Source organism: Mastigoproctus giganteus, chromosome 1, assembly GCF_048544385.1.
Source record: "Mastigoproctus giganteus isolate SK-2022 chromosome 1, ASM4854438v1, whole genome shotgun sequence".
Taxonomy (NCBI): Eukaryota; Metazoa; Arthropoda; class Arachnida; order Uropygi; family Thelyphonidae; genus Mastigoproctus; species Mastigoproctus giganteus.
Window position 1 is genome coordinate 145092169 of NC_143575.1, and position 21244 is coordinate 145113412.

General features: G+C 38.0%; 1 protein-coding gene across 1 annotated transcript in view; it reads left to right on the top strand.

Annotated features, from left to right (window-relative positions):
• Elp2 (elongator complex protein 2) overlaps positions 1-21244 on the top strand; it is a 407540-nt gene that overhangs the window by 131265 nt on the left and 255031 nt on the right. Inside the window, exon 8 of the mRNA XM_090382492.1 lies at positions 12242-12337. Within this exon, the coding sequence (XP_090238618.1) occupies positions 12242-12337 (96 nt within the window). The remainder of the gene's footprint in view (positions 1-12241; positions 12338-21244) is intronic.

A 21244-nucleotide genomic window follows, 5' to 3' on the forward strand; every position in this document is an offset into this window, starting at 1 on the left:
AGTTTGTCTTGTCATCTGCCAAGCTTTCAAAATCGGGGATATACCTTGGTAAGGCCAACCGTAAAGAATCTTCTGTATGCAAGTCCGTAAGAGTGGAGCGGTTCTTTGTCTTTTTTTTTTTTTTTGTTTCAAATACAAAGAGGCCGATTCACATAAATATGTGGAACAAAAACAGTAATTTAAAAATTCACTGCATTTTTTTACAGTACTTTTCTCGGCAAACATTTCCAAAAGTCTTTTTCTGATGACCTGGCTTTTAGGAAGATATCGTTTCGCAATGTAATAATTTCATTTTCAAGTAATATTTTCTCTGTGGGAAAAATCTCAGTGATTTTTTCTGCAATTTGTTTCATATCTTAGTCGACCTTAAATGTACAAGAAATATATTGAACAATGTCTTCAATTGTTTTAAAATCACTGAATCTGGTTTCAAAATCATCCACAACTTTCTCAATTTCAGAAATATTTCTCACTATTAAATTCAAAAACAGGATACTTTTGCAAATGATCATGCATATTTGCAAAATGATCGAATTTTTTTTCTTTGAGATCCTTAGCCATTGCCAAAAATTGATATTTTCAGATCACTTAATTTACTCGTAAAATCTGCCAAAAAGCCAGATCACACAACCACTCCGTATCTTGCAGATGCTGATAATAATCTCTACAGTCTCCTTTTAAGAGATTGCCTCTGATGGAATTCATGATTTTGAAAGCTATGTCCATAATACTTTTAGTATTTAATCTTTTGCTGGCTAACACTTGTTGGTGGATGATACAGTGGTAACTCAAAAAAACTGGGAATTCATCATCCTTTTGTCACAATGCAATGAATCTGTTAAGATGCCTTGTCTTTGCTTTAGCTCCATCTGTTGTTATTGATACGAGCGTAAATAGTGGTAATTTAATTTTTTCAATAAAATTTTTGAATGCATTAAATATATCAAGACCTCTAGTTCTTTCTTTTAACGAAACCATACCCAGCATTTCTTCTCTAGTGGCAGAATCATCGAAAAATATACCAACAAAAACGAGCAATTGAGCTGTTTCACTGATGTCTGTAGATTCATCTAGTTGTAAAGAAAAGGACACACAATTAGCAATATCAGCATGCAATTGTTCGGTCACATTTTTACTCACTTTTTCGATGCCTTGCATCACAATATTTCAAGATAATTGCAGATCTTGAAGAGCACTTTTAATTCCATTTTTGTTCTTAAAATTTTCAAAAAAGAGAATCTGTTATTTCTAAAAATGCGTCTTTGATGAACTGACCATCAGAAAATGGTTTGAATTTTTTTGCAATAAGATGGTTCACTTTAAATGATGCTACAGTTACTGCTTTAGATTGTAAATTAAGTGTCATGAAGAAATTTTGTTGCGCGAATAATCTGGATTTAAGTTCTTTTAATTTATTTTTTCTAAGGTCACTATTAGGCGAAAAATCCGATTGGTATTTACCATGGAGTGCTTTTCTTTCATCATTACAAAAAGTATTCTAGTTCCCACTCTTGATGAAAATGATACGTTTTACTCTTTTTCATAGTATTCAAATAAGAATTCAAAACATACGCTCTTCTCTCCTCAACGTAACTGCGTGAATTTTCACTAGAAAAGCCTAGGGGCTGCGCGGCAACAAGAGTGGTCATATAGTTCAATAGATTTGTAATAAGCGTATGCAGTGGGACGCACAATAATAATATTTAGATTTTGACTAATCTATTTTTATATATGTTTAAAATTCATCGTGATCAACCGAAATTAAAGCCACGTCGACTTGTTGGCCACCCCTGGTCTATGGTATCAGTGCGGGATTTTTAATCCTCTCCTTCAGAACTTTGCTTTATTTGGTACCGTACAGAGACTTTATCTGGTGGTATGGTCAGTGGCGTATTTACCAAAAGAGTTTTACGTTGTTGCGTAGAGCTTTCTTTTACTGAGGAAAGGATTGATATTACGCAGTCAGATATTGACATGCTAGGAGTAATTGAACAATCGGTCTGTACTGTTATGGATCATTGTTACTTTTGCACAACTGAAGCATAAGGCAATTTAGTGAACACGGCACTTTGTGTTCAACTCTGTATTTTTTAATTTTCTTTTCTCTCTGCCATTGGATGCACTTCTTTGAGTATGCCAAATGATTTCCTTGGCAATTTGGACAGCATCGTGTTTTAATAGTGCAGTCTGTGTGAATGTGCTCTTTTGAACTATAGGAGGCACAGGTAATTTGAACAATGTCTTCAATTATTTTAAAATCACTGAAACTGGTTTCTACACCTCTGGAGACTACTTGGGTGTGCCCAAATTAATGACACTTAAAACAGCAGACTGGGTTAGGAATGTAAGGTCGAATTTTACATCCCAAATATCCAGCTTTTACAGTTAATGGCAGAATTGGTGTATTGAATGTAAAAATCACTATTCCAGTAGGAGTAAGTACTCTCTATCTCTTTCTTAATGACTGTCCTTTTTGCGTGTATTAGCATTAGCATTAGTAGAGGCATTTGATGCAAGAAAGCAAGCTTATGCAGCATCAGCCAAAAAAAAAAAAAAAAAACCCAATTCCACTTCACCCTTCTATTCGTTCAAAATACCTGTCCAGCTGAGCCTTAAACTTATTTAGGCTATCAACCTCCACCACAAGGGATGGAAGTCTGTTCCACCAACCAACCACCCGCTGGCTAAAGGCAAATTTCCGCACGTCTATCCTACATCTGTCTTTCCTCAATTTGAATTTATGCCCTCTCAGGTGATTTTTCTGAGCTAGAGGAAGAATCCCATCAGCATTGAGCATGCTTAAACCATTCAAGGCTTTATACACCTCTATCAGATGACCTCGCTGGTGCCTAGTCTCCAGACACTGTAATTTGCAAAACTTAAGCCTTTCTTCGTAAGAGCACCCCTTTGTTCCATTCACTAATCTTGTTGCCCTTCTCTGTACTCGTTCCAGCAGCTCCACATCCTTCTTGAAATGAGGCCTCCAGACCTGTATACAGTACTCTAGGTGTGGCCTGACCATCGCCTTATACAATGGAATAATCACCTCCTTATCCCTGCTGGAAAAATTCCTGTATATCATTGATAATACTCCATGAGCTACTCTTGCAGCCCGTCTGCACTGCTCAGAGAACTTCATATCTGCCTGCACAACCACCCCCAAGTCCCTTTCATTCTCTACCACTGTCAGTGTAGTACCACAGAGTTGATACGTTGCTCCGGGGTTGCTGTTTCTCATGTGTAGTACTTTACATTTGTCAATGTTAAACTTCATTTGCCACCTCTCAGCCCATCTGCTCAACCTTTCCAGACCCTGTTGCAGCAGCATAGTGTCAGTGGTGTCCTTGACAACCCTGCCAACCTTTGTATCGTCTGCAAACTTGGACATTAAGCCCGATATACCATCATCAATATCATTTATAAATACAGAAAACAATAATGGACCCAACACTGAGCCCTGAGGGACTCCACTAATAACATCAGTCCACGATGAGCAGTGTCCATTGATTACCACTCTCTGTCTTCTCCCCCTCAACCACCCCTTTATCCATAGCAGCAATTTGCCTCCAATGTCACACTGCTCCAATTTGTGTAGCAGTCTTCCATGTGCAACAGTATCAAAAGCCTTTCTAAGATCCAAGTATATAATATCAAAGTTATTCCCTGCATCCAGTTCTTTTGTGACTGCATCATAGTATCCAATCAAGTTGGTCAGGCAAGACTTCCCCTTAACAAAACCATGCTGTGTCTGAGCTATGACTGAAGTCTTGTCTAAATGATCCTGCAGTGCTTCTTTAACCAGTGCCTCCATTAATTTTCCTGGAACAGAAGTTAAGCTCACAGGTCTATAATTACTTGTGTCAGCCTTTGATCCTCCTTTGTGAATTGGGGTCACATTTGCACATTTCCAGTCTATGGGTACCTCCCCTGAGTCCAAGGAAGCTCTCATAATTATGGCTAAGGGTTTGCTTACTTCCTTTGCTGCCTCCTTTAATATAACTGGATAGATCCCATCCACCCCGGGTGCCTTTCTTGTGTTTATCTTCAACAGTTTCTCCTCCACTTTACTCCCAGTTATTTCAAGATTCTGTAGCTTACTGCTAGAGTTGAATACACCTCTGGCATTCCCCTCGCTGAATAACTCCTCATGTGTGAATGTCGATGCAAAATATTCATTTAGTTTGTTAGCTACCTGAGCAGGATCATCAACACTTGACCCATCAATATCAAGTGGACCAATCTGATTCATCCCCTTCCTTCTAGAGTTTACATAAGTAAAGAACTCTTTGCTGTTTTTCTTTGCATCCCTTGCCAAGGATTTCTCGTAATCTGCCTTCGCCTGCCTAACCTCCTTTGTAACTTGGTTGCATATCAACTTGTATCTATCATAGGCTTCTGTGTCATGTGTTAATTTGTATGTATCCCATGCATTTTTCTTCTCTGCCATATGCCTCATTAGTTCATCTGACATCCATTTTGGCCTAAACCTTGAACAATATTTCTTAGTTGGTATGTAAAGCCTAGTAGCTTCCAAGATAAGTTCTTTGAATGCTTCCCATTTTGAATTTGCTGTTGGTAACATCATCAGTTGGTCCCACTGTATAGAATTTAAATACTGTCTCAGTCCATCGTAGTCGCCTTTACGGAAGCAATAACCCTTCCCTTTACCCCTAATGGTAGTTACCTCTTTGAGTAAATCCCACTTCAGCACACTGTGATCACTGCCACCTAGTGGTTCATTTATCTGCAGATTCTTAATGCATGAAGAATCACTGCTGATAATCAAATCAAGAATATTACTCCCTCTAGTTGCCTCCCGAACATGCTGATGTAGAAAACAATCATCCAATAAATCCACAAAAGGCTTGCTAGTGTGTGAGTGACCAGCCCCCAAATTCCAGTCAATATCTGGGAAATTAAAATCTCCCATTACAAGACTCTCTGATTTACTGGCCCACTCTATTTCCCTGTACAGTTTCTTATTGTACTCATCAGAGTCATTAGGCCTATAGCACACTCCTACTCTCAATTTTGATCTCCAAATGCTTATGTCACACCAAACTGACTCGACACTGCACTGTCCAGCGATGTTCACTGGCTTCACTTCCTTGGATTTTATGTATTTCGTAACTAATAGCATAACCCCTCCTCCCTTCCTATCCAGTCTATCCTTTCTGTAGACGTTGTACTCCCCAAATTCCAGTTCTGCATTCCTTATATCTGTGTGACACCACGTCTCTGATATCCCAACAATATCTGCCTTTGATGTTTCGAGCAATACCTCAAATTCATCAAATTTATTTACTAAACTCCTAGCATTGGTGTACATGCAAGTATACATGCACCTATTTCTATTCTTAGCTACCCTAACACAACCCATGTGTTTACTTGTACCGCAATGGCTCCCAGCAGTCTCTGAAATACCATGCATCTTGTTTTTCAGGCTTCTGCTCATTCTAATAGAAGCAGTGCAAGAATCTCTTTCACCTCTGCCAGTGGCTACTGTCAATCTATTGGTCTTTGTCTCCCCCCAAGCTAGCAGTTTTCCGACCCACCTAACACTGCCTCGATAGCATCAGCAAATATTCTTGCACCCTTTCTATTTAAGTGTATCCCATCCCTGTAGAAGCAATCTCTCCTGTTAACAAGTACAGTCCAGGCTGAAAAAAAATTCTACCCCTTGAGCCTTGCACAATCTTTCCAGGGCCGAATTGATCGACAAGGCTCTCATCATATACTCCCTCCTATCGTGTATTACATTTTGATCATTTAATTCTTGAATGATCCCTTCTTCAGATACATTAACCAGATCCCAATCTGCTATTACACCTTTAGAAGAGTTGAAGGTGGCATGCAGGGTAACCTTTGTGGCAATTCCACCAAATTTTGATACTTTTAAGAGCCTTTCTGAGTGTTTATGCTCAGTCATCTCTACTAGAAGGTCTCCTGATAAGTCTTCAGACCATTTTTGGTGGGCCAGTCACATTTTGAAGACATTTCTTAATTAAAAATTGGGACAGCTTACTCAATGGGTTGTCTGTCAAGGAGTGCAGAATTAGAAAAAAAGGAGCTTTCAGTTCCTTCTTTTTTTCTGCCACTTTGCATATGATGTATTCATATCATCTCTGGTCAGTGGAGCTGGATCAAGGGAACCATACGTCTGTTCATATCCATCGTTGCTCCTTTTAGCCCTGGAAGAGTGAGTTTCTTCTCCCAGGTTACTGGACGCAATATGTGAGCAGTGTCAGCAGTGACCATGGGTTGGAGAAGTTAGTAGATTTTGTTAGAAATTAACACACACACACACACACACACACACACACACACACACACACACACACACACACACACACACACACACACACACACACACACACTAAATAAAGAAAGGTAATTTCCTTTCCATGTTCTTACTTTAATACTTTTAAGTACAGAACCACTTGAAGTAAATAAAGCAGAAAGTCACTAAAAAATAAATAAAACTTTTTCGCTTGGAAAGTGTACTTTAGAAATCATAGGGAAAATTGCTTGATGCTCAAAACAGTTAATATGAATTACCAAATTAGCAAAACATAAACAAATATATTTCTCACTACTGCTACAATAGGTACCCTTAATTTTATGCTGGGAAATAGTTTCTTGCTTTGATTATTATTATTATTACGTGTGCATTTGTATTTTATTATTACAGGAACTCCCCGACTTATGTAATACTAGACTTACAGAAATTCGATTTTATGTAAGTTTTTGCCTGCCAGTGCAAACTTTAAAAAATTGTGGAAACATATTTTGCATCCCGTAGGCATAAATGGAGGTATTGTGAAAATACCATAATGTGAACCCAATAACACATTCCGCAATTGCGGTATGCCTGAGAATTGGGAACATATTCTTTACATTTGTCTTCACTATTATCCTTTTAGATGCAAGATGCTTCAAGCACTGGGTTCTCTTCCTCATGGCAAAGAAATCTTTTTTTGTCACAAACAAAGACCACTACAGGGAACTTTCTAAATTTTCATACAGAAGAACAAACCTCAGAAGAATCTACCTCCCTTAACCGTACAAAACTGTGAGTGGAAAGAGACATTCTGCTGACCTTAACACTACATGAAGACATTGTTAGTGTTCTGGTTACTGGACATGGGATCCTTGACCTTTTACCTGTACACTGTAAAGTGGGTCAGGTTCTGCTTCAGGTGTGGGAGGTCAAATTGATGCTCTACTTTGCAGGGCACCTTAGCCCTGCAATCATTCTACTTTCCTTGTATCTGTGTGGCTTCCCAGCCCAGGGTGATCCAATGCTTTGATCCCTCCATACCTCTCTCTCTGCTGGATGCCTTCTCTCCTCATCTTCCTACTTCTTACTCACTTTACCTTCCACTCTCTTACTATCATTCTCACATAAACTTTTTTTTTTTACTTGGTCTCCATCCAGGAAGCTCAGGTGACCCTGGCAGAGACTAGGCAGAGAAAATGGCACCTTACCCCAAACACTATGCCACTATGATTCATTTATCCACTGTAATAGCCAATATTCACCTCAGTACATTCTTTTGATGTTAATTGTGGCCCCAGATTTCTGTCCCATATAATACCAGTGGATGGAGAACATGATACACATATTCCTCTATGGTTTTATATCTCTATCATGCAGTAGAGCATTGAAAGGAAATCCTTTCATTTTCGGCAAATCTAGATTTGGATGACTGCATGTGCTGATTAAAACAACTTTTTTGTCGAAGATGATCCCCAAATGCTTCTCATGACTGAGATCCCAACATATGCCTCATCATTCAGTTGGTGAGACATATGTTGGAATTGGCTTTAGAGAGAAGGTAATATGGGCAACTTATTAGGATTAATTGCCAGTGCGAAATGTATGTTTCTAGAATTAGATTATTTAAATCATTCATGGCTGTTGTGGAATCCTCGTTTGCTTATGGGGCAGATCTGCTTTATGTCATCAGTGTAAGATATATTTTCAGCTTTATTTGCTGAGAATGATCAACGGCTGTATTTTTATATAAAATAGGTATTTTGTCAATGAAATTTAATTTCTAGTGCAGCGTGGAATTTAAAAAAAGACACCCCTCCTTTTTTTTTTGGTAAAAGCTCCATTTTCTCCTGCCTACAAATATCTAATCTCTGCCTTTGCAAAAGTAAAAAGATCAATCTGGCAGGTGTGCATGTTTTTATTGTTTTTAAACATTAATATGTATAAGAAAATTGGTGTACACATTGCTCCAATTAAAATGAAATGGTTAGTTTATTCCATGATATATTTGCAGAAAGATGTTGCTAATTTACTTTTTACAATATATTCTTGGTCCATCTTACCTTCTCTACTCCTCGAATGAGCATTGGATTGGCTAACCAGGTAGTTGCAGTTTATTTCAGGTAGTCAATGGTGATAAAACTGTACATTGGAACCTCATAAATTGGGCATTCTCAAGGACATAGCATGTTCCAGATTTTCGAAAATTCCAGGTTTTTTTTTATTTTTTTTAACGTTATACATAAAACCTAAGTGTTCAGAGATAATTCATTATTTTTATTACAATATATGGTTACAATAAGCTGTGATTGCTCTAATCTGCATAGAGCAATAGTCACCAGCATATGCTAAAATGTTAACCCTTCTGCCAGATTGATTCAGTGGGTCATACTTTTCTAAGAGATAAAGGTTATTGTTTCAAATGCTGCATCCAGTGCAAGTATTATAATTGTCCTATATTTTTTAATATGAGGTATAAATAGTGAGCTTCGGTTCCATCAATTTGTCAAAAAATTTTTCAAAAACTGTAGAGAAGCTGCTACATGCTCATTTGTAATGTTCTAAAACAGTTTTTCCATTGATCACAGTTTCCCATGCAGTCCCTTGATGAAAACTTCTTGTTTCTTTATTTCTCTAACTTATCTTAAATGAAACTGTGGTTAGGAAAATGAGGATAAGCAAATAAAATTTTGAATTTTAATTTGCTATTAAAAGAACAACGATATGTTTTATTGGTAGTATGATATTTATTGAAAAAGTCAAGTTGCCTGCAGTCATTCATTTACTGAAGTTTTCTGTGGGAAGATACTTTAACACGATGTGCATCAGCTCTGCATTATTATAAGTCACCACAACAGCCCTCAAAAATTTTTGATGTAATTAGTTGCCAATTTAAGATTATTGTTTTCCACATGCCTGTCACATTAGTTTCATTAAACTTACTGTACATCATTTCTCACTGCTCAGCTGCTCTAATGCCATCCAAACTGCCACTTTATTAGAGAAGCAAGTACCACACTCTGAACGAATGTCATATTCCGTGCTTTTAACGTTCACAACTTTCTTTCATCAGCTGCATCTTTCGAGTCAAGTGTAATCCTATTATAGTAGCTTTTGAAGTAGTTGAAAGTTATTGACTACTATCTGTTTGGAGGAAGAGGTTGGAGCTACATGGTGGTGTCTTTATTCATGTATTTATGATAGTTATTGGAGATTTAACTTGTGTAGCTCTCCCCAACTAGCAGCCTTTTGAGTCAATATAATTTAGCTATAAGTAGTACTTGGAATTCACAAGGTTTGGCTATTAAATAATGATACTGTTGCAATAAAATAAATATAATGAAATACACACACTGGCCAAAAAATAGAAACCTTTATTCAGTATTGAATCATACTGCCTTTGTTTCAAATAACAGCAAGTGTGTGTGTGTGTGTGTGTGTGTGTGTGTGTGTGTGTGTGTGTGTGTGTGTGTGTGTGTGTGTGTGTGTGTGTGGCGTGGCATGGCATGGATTCTGTATGGTGTATTTTAGTGTGTTTTGGTTTAATTGTATTGTTGTTGCAGGATAACTCTCTCCAGCATATTCCACACATTCTCAATTGGATTGAGATCATGTGAATGTGTGTGGGGGTGGGGGGGGGGGGGAGTTGGTGGAAATCCATGTCATGTTCCTGAAATGATTCTGGCATGACGTGCTGTTGCTTTGTCATCCATAAAGTGGTCATCACCTTTGGGATAAAAGTGTAACATTGCAGGTTGCAGTAGAGCAGATACAAAATCCAGTTACTCCCTGAATGACATTTGACCTTCCACCAGTATCAACAGACCCAGTCCATGCCAACGAAACATTTCCCATACCATGGTACCACCTTGAGATACTTGGGTTGTCTTAACAATGTAGGCAGGGTCCATCACTTCGTGAGTTTCTTGCCAACTCTCTGCCTACCAATAGGGCAAAACAAAGTGTACCATGATTTGTCTGACCACATGACTTTCTTCCATTGTTCAACTGTCGAATTGCAACAATTTCGGCACCACCGCAAGTAGATTCTTCTGTTTTTCTCTTGAAACAGTTGACTTAAGAATAGGCAGGCGACTGCCAATTTCTTCAATTCCCTGTACATGGTACAGGTTGAAATAGGGAAGTTCTGAGCTTGTTTGAATTCACATGTTATTTGCTGGACATTGGATGTCCTGTGTATTTTTAATGTAGCAGAAAAATAATATTGTTTTTCTGTTACATTTAATCCTTTGAGATGTGGAAGAACTGTTGCCTTTCAGTCATTAAAAACTTGAGAAACCAGTTCTCTCTCATTTCTGAATTGTTCGTTCGTTATTTTCGTTATTTGGTTTTTAGGAGCATTAGCAACTAAGGCCATATTGCTCCGGGCTATGCGGTGGTCATTCCTTGACCTTTCCGCATACTCCGTATTTGGTGGTGACGGGCTCGAACCCCGGTCTAATCAAGAAGCATGTGCTACGCACTGCTGCTCCTTCCCACCTGGCTACGGAGGCGCCCTTCTGAATTGTGACTCCTGCTAAACATGCACCCACAAACAAGCCCTTTTTCAAAGTGTGATAGATGGCACATTTTCCCCATTCTGACTTCAGATTACTGCGGGCAAACAACCTCTGCAATCTTTATACTCAATGAGGCAACTCATTATTACCCCATGCCATAGTTTTCTTTGCATGTATCTGCATTTATTTATATTTCTTTTGTCTGTGACTGTGTTCATACAGTGGTTCATATTTTTTTGGCCATTGTGTACCTTCTGAGTTATCCCCTTCCAAATAATTGCCTTGGGCTTGCACGCACTGTTCCATACATTTTTTCCAAGCACAGAAACATTTCTGAAAGTAGTCTTCTGTAAGTCCCCTTAACACTTTTGTCGTTTTTTTCTAAATGTCTTCAGTGTACTGAATATGGTTCCCTTAAGTACACTTTTCAGTTTAGGGAAGAGAAAAAAGTCAAGTGGCTAGATCTGGCAAGTAAGGTGCATGTTCATACACAGGGATTCATTTTTTGGAAGAAACTGGTGAAAAGAGAGCACACTGTGTAGTGGAGCATTGTCTTCATTCTTCATTGAGCATTCAACCAAACTTCCACAATTCAGGTCTCTTCTTTTGAATCTTTTAATGTTAGAACTTAAATATAGTATGTTTGATTGACAGTCTGATTTGATGGGATATATTCAACCATAATAATTCCTTTAATATCAAAGGAAAGAAGCAGCATGGTTTTAATTTTTTATAGTACTCACAAACTAGGAGTCTTCTAATTCTTTGATCATTGTTCACAATTTTTGGCGTCATCTTGGCATGCATGCACGCACGCATGCGCGCGCGCGCGCGCGCGCGCACACACACACACACACTTCTCAGTTACTTCAACTGCGCCGACCGGACTAGCCAGGTGGCTAAAGTACCTGCCTGGCAACCCAAAGGTCGTGGGTTCGAATCCCACCTCGGACTTGGATCAAAGTACTTGTTGTTGTTGTTGTTTTGGATTTTAGGAGCATTAGCAACTAAGGCCATATTGCTCGGGGAATATGCGGTGGTCATTCCCTGACCTTTCCGCATCCTCCGTATTTGGTGGTGACAGGCTCGAACCCCGGTCTAATCAAGAAGCGTGTGCTACTCACTGCTGCTCCTTCCCACCTGGGATCAAAGTACTGCAAAAAACCTTGGGAGGTTCACTATGGCCACAGAAGCCGATGCTCCAACAACTACCAAAAAGAAAGAAAGAGAAATACTTCAACTGCTGTGCCTTTGTTTAATTGGTGATGCTTATTGTATAGTGACTGCACATTCAGTCATTTTATTTAATAGCCACACCTCATATAATTGTGAAACGTGATTTGATAAAAAATAATCTTATTTCATATTTTAAATGAATATGTATAGGCTAGGATTTTCCATGCAACATAACAGATTTTATCTGATTGATGCATTTTGCTTATAGGTGTTATATACAGATTTGTTGTGATCCTGGAATCGGTATTAACAGCTCACGAGAATTGGATATACAGTATACACTGGGAACCTTCTAGACTTTGTGGTAAGTGATTCTTTGGTGGCCTATGTAATCTCTTCATTTTAAAATTATTTAAAGGAAATAAAATGTTTAGTTAAATAAATATATAAAAATTAGAAAGTTTTTTTTTTTTTTTTTTGTTTTGTTTTACAAATTCATCAAAAGGTAAGCAGAAGTACATTTTGAGAGCAGTTTTTGCTTGCCTCTGTTTTACAGATAAGCATTTTCAGCATCCACTTATCAACTTTTCTAGCAAAAGATTGTGAGTGACATTTTCCTTTATTTAGGAAATAATGATGATACTTGTATTCTGTCTTTAGCTGATGGAAGAAGCATTTGTTTTAGAGAACTTAGCTGCCCCTCTCCCTACCCTCCAAGAAACTTAGAACAGATGCTTGAAATTGTAACTATAAATGTTACAGATAAGTGAGCAACAGGCAAATTGGATGCTATAGAAATATGTAGAAATTGAAGAAACCTTTCTTTCTCTTTATTTCTGACCTACCATTTCAAAATATATACTTGTTTTAATATGGCTCTTGATTAGTATTAGCCATATAGTGCAAAGATACACCTGCCAAAAATAAAATAAAATGATAATAATGCAATAACTAAATAAAAAACAGAAAATAAACACTTGTCTTTTTCCCTCCTTACGTAGGTAACTATCCCATTGACTAGTTGAATTTTCCCTAGATAATTGAGGCTGATGGCCTCAATTATCTATGGAGATAACTTATTTGCATAATTTAAGAACACTAGAAGAAAACTTTCTGCAATCCAGTATTAATCTCCTTCCTGTAATTTGAATTTTTATGATCCTTTGTTCTGGAATCATTTACAAGAGTGAATATTTTTCCTTCAGTCATTTTACTAATTCTTTCTCAGAGCCTTAGCCCTCAATCAGGTCCTCCCCTCTAATGTGCCCAATTGCCAGCTATATAGTAGTAGTAATTGCAAATTATTCAAGAAAGCAGTTAAGGTTTTTGTAGTTAACCAAGAAAAAGTCATTGACATTTTCTTGGTTTACCGGAAATGTGCTTAGAGTTCAAGCTAACTTGTAAAGTACAAATCAGAGATACAGCTAAAAGGTAAGCTTCATGTCAGTTACCAGGACTAGTTATTTGATTTGATTACTGATTAAGTTTTATTGGGGTATTTGCAAGATTGTGAGTGGTGACCCAGCATTGGAGCTTGCTAAGTGCTTGGTTAGCCCTGGTTTCTAATTGAGCTCTAATGTATCAGCCAAAAAAAAATGCAGTTCACCCATCCATACCTTTCAAAATTTTGCCTAGTTCTCGGTTAATTTTATTCAAACTACCCACTTCCACACCAAAAGATGGAACTTTGTTCCAACAATCAACCAACTGACGGCTGAAGTCAAACTTCTGCATATCTATCCTGCAACCATCCTTCCTTCCTCGATTTGAATTTATGCCCCCTTGTATGTAGTCTCAGAAAGTAGGAAGAATGCCATCAACATTTAGCTTACTCAGTCCATTAAAGGCCTTAAACACCTCAGTCTGATCTCACAGGTGCCTAGTCTCCAGACACTGCAATTTGCCAAACTGAATTCTTTCTTGGTGAGAGCACCTTTTGTTCTCTTCACAAATCTTGTTGTAATTCTTTGTACCCATTCCAGCATATCTATATCCTTCTTAAAATGAGGCCTCCAGATCTATATACAGTACCAAAGATGGAGCCTAACCATGGCCTTGTACAAAAGAATAATCATCTCCTTATCTGTGCTAGCAAAGTTTCTATATATCATTGAACTGTCCTGGCAGCATGTCTCTACTGCATAGAGAAAGGTGCCCTTTAGTGATCTCACCAAGCAGATTGTTCATCTTTGAACACTTTGGCAGCTTTTTTTTTTTTTTTTCCTTATGTTCTGTTCTGTTTATGATTGCCTTCTACTTCACTCTCTACAACAAATAGTAGTAGTAGTAGTAGTAGTAGTAGTGGCACTTGATGCAAGAAAGCAAGTGTAGGAGCTTATGCAGCATCAGCCAAAAAAAAAAATCACACCATACCCTCCAAATGCCTGTCCAGTTCCTCCTTAAATTTATTTAACCTATCAACTTCCACAACGACAGATGGAAGTTTGTTCCAGCAATTAACCACCCGCTGGCTAAAGGCAAATTTCCGCACATCTATTCTACATCTATCCTTTCTTAATTTGAACTAATGTTTGATAAATCATCCAAAGGACATCATGGGCTTTCCTCGTCCTCCTGTCTACACTGCTTGGAGAACTGTGTCTGACTTTTGTAACTTCCAAATCCCTTTATTCCTCTGTTGTTTTTAATTTAACCCCACCATTAAGTTATTTTTTGGCTGCTATTCCCAAATTTTAGGACTGCATTTTGCTGCGTTAAAATAGCTGCCAATTTTTTTTTGACCATCCTTGAAGTCTGTCCAAGTTGTTGTAAAGGAGAGCTGCTTGGCACCAATCTCTTCATCACTGTCATTTAAGGAAATCAGAAACAACAGTGATCTCAGAACTGATCCTTTGTAGGATCCCTCTTCTGATGTTAGTCCAATCTGAAGAGTAAACATTAACTGTGACCCTCTTCTTCCTGCCACGTAACCACCCTGCAATCCATCTTATAATCTTACTCATGAATTGAACATGTTTCAGCATATACTACAGTTTCTCATTAACAGAGCCATGTTGTGTAGCCTTGAGAATTAAATTTTATCTGTATTGCATCCTTTTATCATTGCCTCCATCATTTTCCCTAAAACTGAAACTAACCTTTGTATAATTATTCACTTCACTCTTAGAACCACCTTTTGCACTGGCACCTCTAAAATCTGGAGGAATCTCTCCCGACTGCAATGATGCCCTCGTAACTAACCTTAATGGGTCAGTGCAATCTCTCACCACATTCAAAATTACTGGGTGTATGCTGGCTATTTAAAAAAAATTAATTAATTAATTAATTAATTAATTAAATAAACATAAAACTATTGGTCGTTTCCATTTTCAATTTTATAAAACAGGTGTTACGTTTAATTTTGCAAACATTCAAAGTGCCCTCCTGGCATTTTGCCATCCCAGGGTGGTTTCCTTTTGTGAAATTAAAAGATAATAATACAGGAACTCCCTGACTTGCTTAAGGGTTGCGTTCCATGGAATGCTGTGTAAGTCGGAATTTCCCCCATGCTTGTGCAGCACTCGCAACTGTGCTCGCTGAATTGATTGAATCAAAAAAGAAATGTTCGATGAACATGTAAATAGAATTATTTATTGTATTTATACAATTTTTTATCTCATGTGCAGGAAAAAATACAGAAGCTTGCAATTTAAAAAAATTTCAAAATTATAAAATTATAAAAAAAGAGACAGGCATAACGTCAGTAAGTTTTACCTCTCGAGCATCTTTGCCAGAATCAACGTCGTCAGCTGATAAGTGTGCCGCTGCGGAGGTTGAGGGCTGTGGAAATTTAGAAGGGGTCGACCGCTCAACCTTACGAAAGAACATATTAATGAATGACTGGACAGTGGCTTTTTTCTTTTCATCATAGGTTTCTTTGTAGCAAGCAAGCATATCATTCACCCCTCTGTTAACTTTTAAGAATCGTTTGCTGTCAGGATCCATCTTTTCAAACATCACCATTGCTGATGCAATTTCACGAAATGCCATTGCCATCTCTCTGGTGATGAAGCATCTCGGCTCCTCATTTGGTTCATCTTGAGCTTCATCAATAAGTTCTTCGTTAGATAATTCCTTCTCTTCTTCCTCTATTAACTTCTCCACATCTTTGGCATCAACCTCCAATTGAAGTAGCTCTGCAACCTTTACAATCTTATATGTAGCCTCTTCATATGATTCATCTTTTTCAAATCCTTCGAAGCCTTTTACATGCTGTGGGCATATTTTCTTCCATCCGCCATTTAAACAACTTTTAGTAATTTCCACCCAGGCCTTATTAATGTTTAAGATGGCATGGTAAATATTGTAAGATTTCCAAAAGTCTCTTAATGTAAAATTTTTCTCATCAGACAATGCCTGAGCAAATGTTGTGCATAAACAGTATGCTTTTAAATTTGAAATAACACCCTGATCCATAGGTTGGATGAGTGAAGTCGTGTTTGGCAGTAGAAATATGACTCTCATGTTCAAATTGAAATCATCTAGATGCGTACAATGTCCAGGAGCATTATCTAATAAAAGCAAAATCTTGAGAAGAATGTCATTGTCTTTACAATATTTTTCAACCTCGGGAATGAAGCGGCATTTAAACCAATCCTCAAAGAGAGAGATACTGTTATCCACGCTCTCTGGTTCGATCGGAAATGTATGGGTAGGGTGGTTTTAATCTGTAATCTCCCGCTGCATTAGCCCCAAGCAAGAGCAGCCCTATCTTTTGTCGCCCTGAAACCTGGCATTGTATTTTCCTCTTCAGCAATGTAATGTTCAATCTGGCTTTTTTTTTTTTTTTTTTTGATACAGAGCAGTCTCATCAATGATAAAAATTTTCTGAATTGAATAGTCGCCTTCATCAATAATTTTTTTCAACACATCACAAAGTTTCTCTGCAGCTGCAGAATCGGCACTGGCGACTTCACCCCATACTTTAATGTTGTGGAAACCAACACGATGCTTGAACCTATTGAACCACCTGTTGCTTGCCAAGAACTTGGCTTGGGGGTTCACCATACTTATCCTTAATATCTTTATAAATACTTGTTGCTTTTGCTTGAATGGTCATTAGACTCAGGAGCACTTGCTTCTGAATCTGATTTTCCATCCATATTATTAACAGCTGTTCCATTTTCGATATAGCACCCGAACACTGTTTTATGATCAGTGTTGATCCTGTGACATGTTCTTTTATACACGCACTGTCCTTTAAAAGAGTATTTACTGTTGAAGCAGCGAGACTTATTCCCTTGCAATAGATGACAAACTTTGTCCTACTTTGTACTTTTTAATCATTTTCATCTTCATTTCTAAATCAATTTTGTTTTGTTTCCCTGCACAGCCAGCACTTGCACTTTCCATTGGTCCCTTTCCCTTCATCATTGTAATACATAAATAAGAATGAAGAGAAGTTTCTGAAAATTTGTTTTTTATATGATTGAAGATTTCACTGAAGGGGAACACATTTCACCATAACATAAAAACCCACACAATTGCAGTTATCAGTATTATCACAAATGCAGTACGATCGAGTTTACCACCTGTTTATAATTAGATGCACTAACAGAAAAGCCCAATAAACCGGCAAGTGCAAATTGTTTTTATTGTTTTATGGTTGTGACCTCTAGAAACGTGCTTTAGAAAAATATCACAAAGGCATTCAAAATTCATTCTTATAACAGGAACATATGATAACGATGAAGGGTAGCACAATTTCCATTATAAATATGACCTTTTAGAGAGATAAATAGCTTAGTAATATATCGAAATTTTCAACTTCCAAGGACTTGGAACAAATTACAATAAAAAAAAAAAAAAAGACAATGTGTTTTGTGTTCACATTATGGTATTTTCTCGATACCTCCATTTATTCCTATGGGATGCAAAAATGTTTCCATGATTTTTTTAAGTTTGCACCGGCTGGCAGAAACTAATGTAAAGTTGAATTTCTGTAACTCGAGTATTGCATAAGTTGGGGAATTCCTGTAATAATAAAATACAAATGCACGTGTAATAATAATAATCAAAGCAAGAACCTATTTCCCACCATTAAAATAGCATAAAATTAAGGGTATCTATTGTAGCAGTAGTGGCTAGTGACTTTTTCTGCTTTGTTTTCTTTAAGTGTCTGTGTGTGTGTGTGTGTGTTAATTTCTAACAAAATCTACTAACTTCTCCAACCGATGGTCACTGCTGACACTGCTCCTGCCTGCACATTGCATCCAGTAACCTGGGAGAAGAAACTCACTCTTCCGGGGCTAAAAAGGAGCAACGATGGATATGAAAAGACGTATGGTTCCCTTGATCCAGCTCCAGAGATGATATGAATACATCATATGCAAAGTGGCAGAAAAAAAGAAGGAACTGAAATCTCCTTTTTTTCTAATTCTGCACTCCTTGACAGACAACCCATTGAGTAAGCTGTCCCAATTTTTAATTAAGAAATGTCTTCAAAATGTGACTGGCCCATCAAAAATGGTCTGAACACTTATCAGGAGACCTTTTAGTAGAGATAACTGTGCATAAACACTCAGAAAGGCTCTTAAAAGTATCAAAATTGCCACAAAGGTTATCCTGCATGCACCTTCAACTCCTCTAAAGGGGTAATAGCAGAGTGGGATCTTCTTAATGTATCTGAAGAAGAGATCATTCAAGAACTAAATGATCAAAATGTAATACACACACAAAAAGGACAGTCATCAAGAAAGAGATAGAGAGTACTTACTCCTACTGGAACAGTGATTTTTACATGCAATACAAGAACTATATTGCATGTAAAAATCACAGTTGTTTCCTTAAACCTTTCGCCCAATCGTTCATACGATTTAGCATGTTTGGATGATTTAGTTAAACTGCTGCGTGGCGCCTCCGTAGCCAGGTGGGAAGGAGCAGCAGTGCGTAGCACACGCTTCTTGATTAAACCGGGGTTCGAGCCCGTCGCCACCAAATACGGAGGATGCGGAAAGGTCAGGGAATGACCACCGCATGACCCGGAGCAATATGGCCTTAGTTGCTAATGCTCCTTAAAAAAAAAAAAAAAAAAAAGTTAAACTGCCACCACCTTTTTTTATCGTGGATAAATGGAATGGGCATCACCCCTTATGGGGTTCCTTGCATCTTGATAAGAGAGGTCAGTTAATTGAAAAATTTCTTGAAAGGCATAACTTAACATTATTAAACAATGCACTCACAAATACATGCATCTTTCCTCAAGGTCAACTTTTGGAATTGATCTTTCAATATGCTCGCGAAACCTATTTCCACTTATTGATTGGACGATCACTGACAATCTTCGTAACAGTGACCACTTTCCAGTAATATGCACACTGTCAACTAACTCTCCTTCTCAAACTGAACTAAAAACAGTCTGGAAGTTTGACAAAGCTAACTGGAAGAAATATCAAAAACTGACACATTTAGATATGAATGAAACCTATAACAGCTACAAGGTGATGTGTAATAGAGCCACAGAAAAGGTTCGACAGGCAAAGGCAGTTTATGAGAAATCACTAGCAAACAGAGCAAAGAGGGGGGATAAAGAATTCTTCACATATATAAATGCCAAGAAGAGCAGGACAAACCAGATCGGACCTTTACGTAAGGGAAAGGGGATAGTAATAAATACACCAGCTGCCGTTGCAGATGAACTCAACAGTTATTTTGCATCGATATTTACAAATGAAAAGCCTTTTGTAGCAATGGGAAACTGTGGGAGCGAAGTTAAAAAATATGTAATTAATGATATTGAAATTTCGCAAGATTATTTAATGAAAAAACTTTCGAGCCTACAGACCTGTAAGGCTCCTGGAGTTGATGGAATATACCCTATAATCTTAAGAGAGGCGGCAAGCGAGTGCATTGAACCACTGAGGCTAATTATGCGAGCATCACTAGACACTGGGGAGATTCCCTTGGATTGGAAAAGTGCAAATGTATCTCCCATACATAAGTGTGGCTCTAAAAGTGAAGTGGGAAATTATCGACCTGTCAGTCTGACTTCAGTAGTAGGGAAAATCATGGAGGCAATGATCAAGGGTGGAATTCAGGATCATTTGGATCGAATTGAAATTCTCAAGGATACTCAGCATGGTTTTGTAAAGGGAAAATCATGTTTAACAAATCTGGTTCGCTATTTCGAAAGGGTCATTCACGAGCTGGATTTAGGGAATAATTTCGACATTGTTTATTTAGATTTCAGCAAAGCTTTTGACTCAGTCCCACATGAGCGGTTGCTTTATAAGCTGGAACAGGTTGGAATCACTGGGAAAATCCTTAGATGGATAGAAGGATGGCTTCAGGGCAGGAGGCAGAGGGTTGTGATAAATGGCTATTCCTCAGATTGGGTTGATGTAAGAAGTGGGGTTCCCCAAGGATCAGTATTAGGACCACTGTTGTTTTTCATTTTCATAAACGACATTGATGAAGGGATAGAGGGCGTGATGTCTAAATTTGCAGATGATGTTAAAATTGGTAGAGTAGTTAATGATCACTGTCAAGCTGAGCTTCTTCAGAGAGACCTAGATAGACTTCAAGAATGGTCAGAAAAATGGCAGCTGTGCTTTAATCCAACAAAGTGTAAGGTATTACACCTGGGAAACAGTAATCCCAAAATAACTTATTCACTTGGTGGAGTTCAACTAAACCCAGTACTGGAGGAAAGGGACTTGGGTGTTACGATACGGTCAGACATGAAATTCTCTGAGCATTGTAAACAGGTTGCAAGGAAGGCCCATGGTGTCCTATCGATGATCTATCGAACTTTTGCAAGTAGAGATAGGGACGTGATAATCCCATTATATAAGGCTTATGTTAGACCACACTTGGAATACTGTGTTCAAGTATGGAGACCGCACCTAAAGAAAGACATCGAGCTTCTTGAAAGGGTGCAAAGAAGGGTAACTCGCCTGGTGAGATCGGCAAAAGGGCGTCCTTATGAAGAAAGACTTCGAATATGTGGGTTGCAGAGTTTGGAAACTAGACACCTTAGAGGAGATTTGATTGAGGTGTTTAAGGCTCTGAGAGGCATCAGTAAAATGAATGAGGACAAAATTTTCAAGATTATAAATGATGCTAGAACTAGGGGACATAAATTCAAGTTACGGGGGGAAATGTTTAGATTGGACTGCAGGAAGTTTTATTTTAGCCAGCGAGTTATAAATTACTGGAATAAGTTGCCTTCATGGGTGGTAGAGGCGGACAGTTTGGGGAAATTCAAAGGTCATCTGGATAGTACTTTCGGGTAAGGGAAGCGCATAGGATGATAGGATTAATTTCCTTTTTA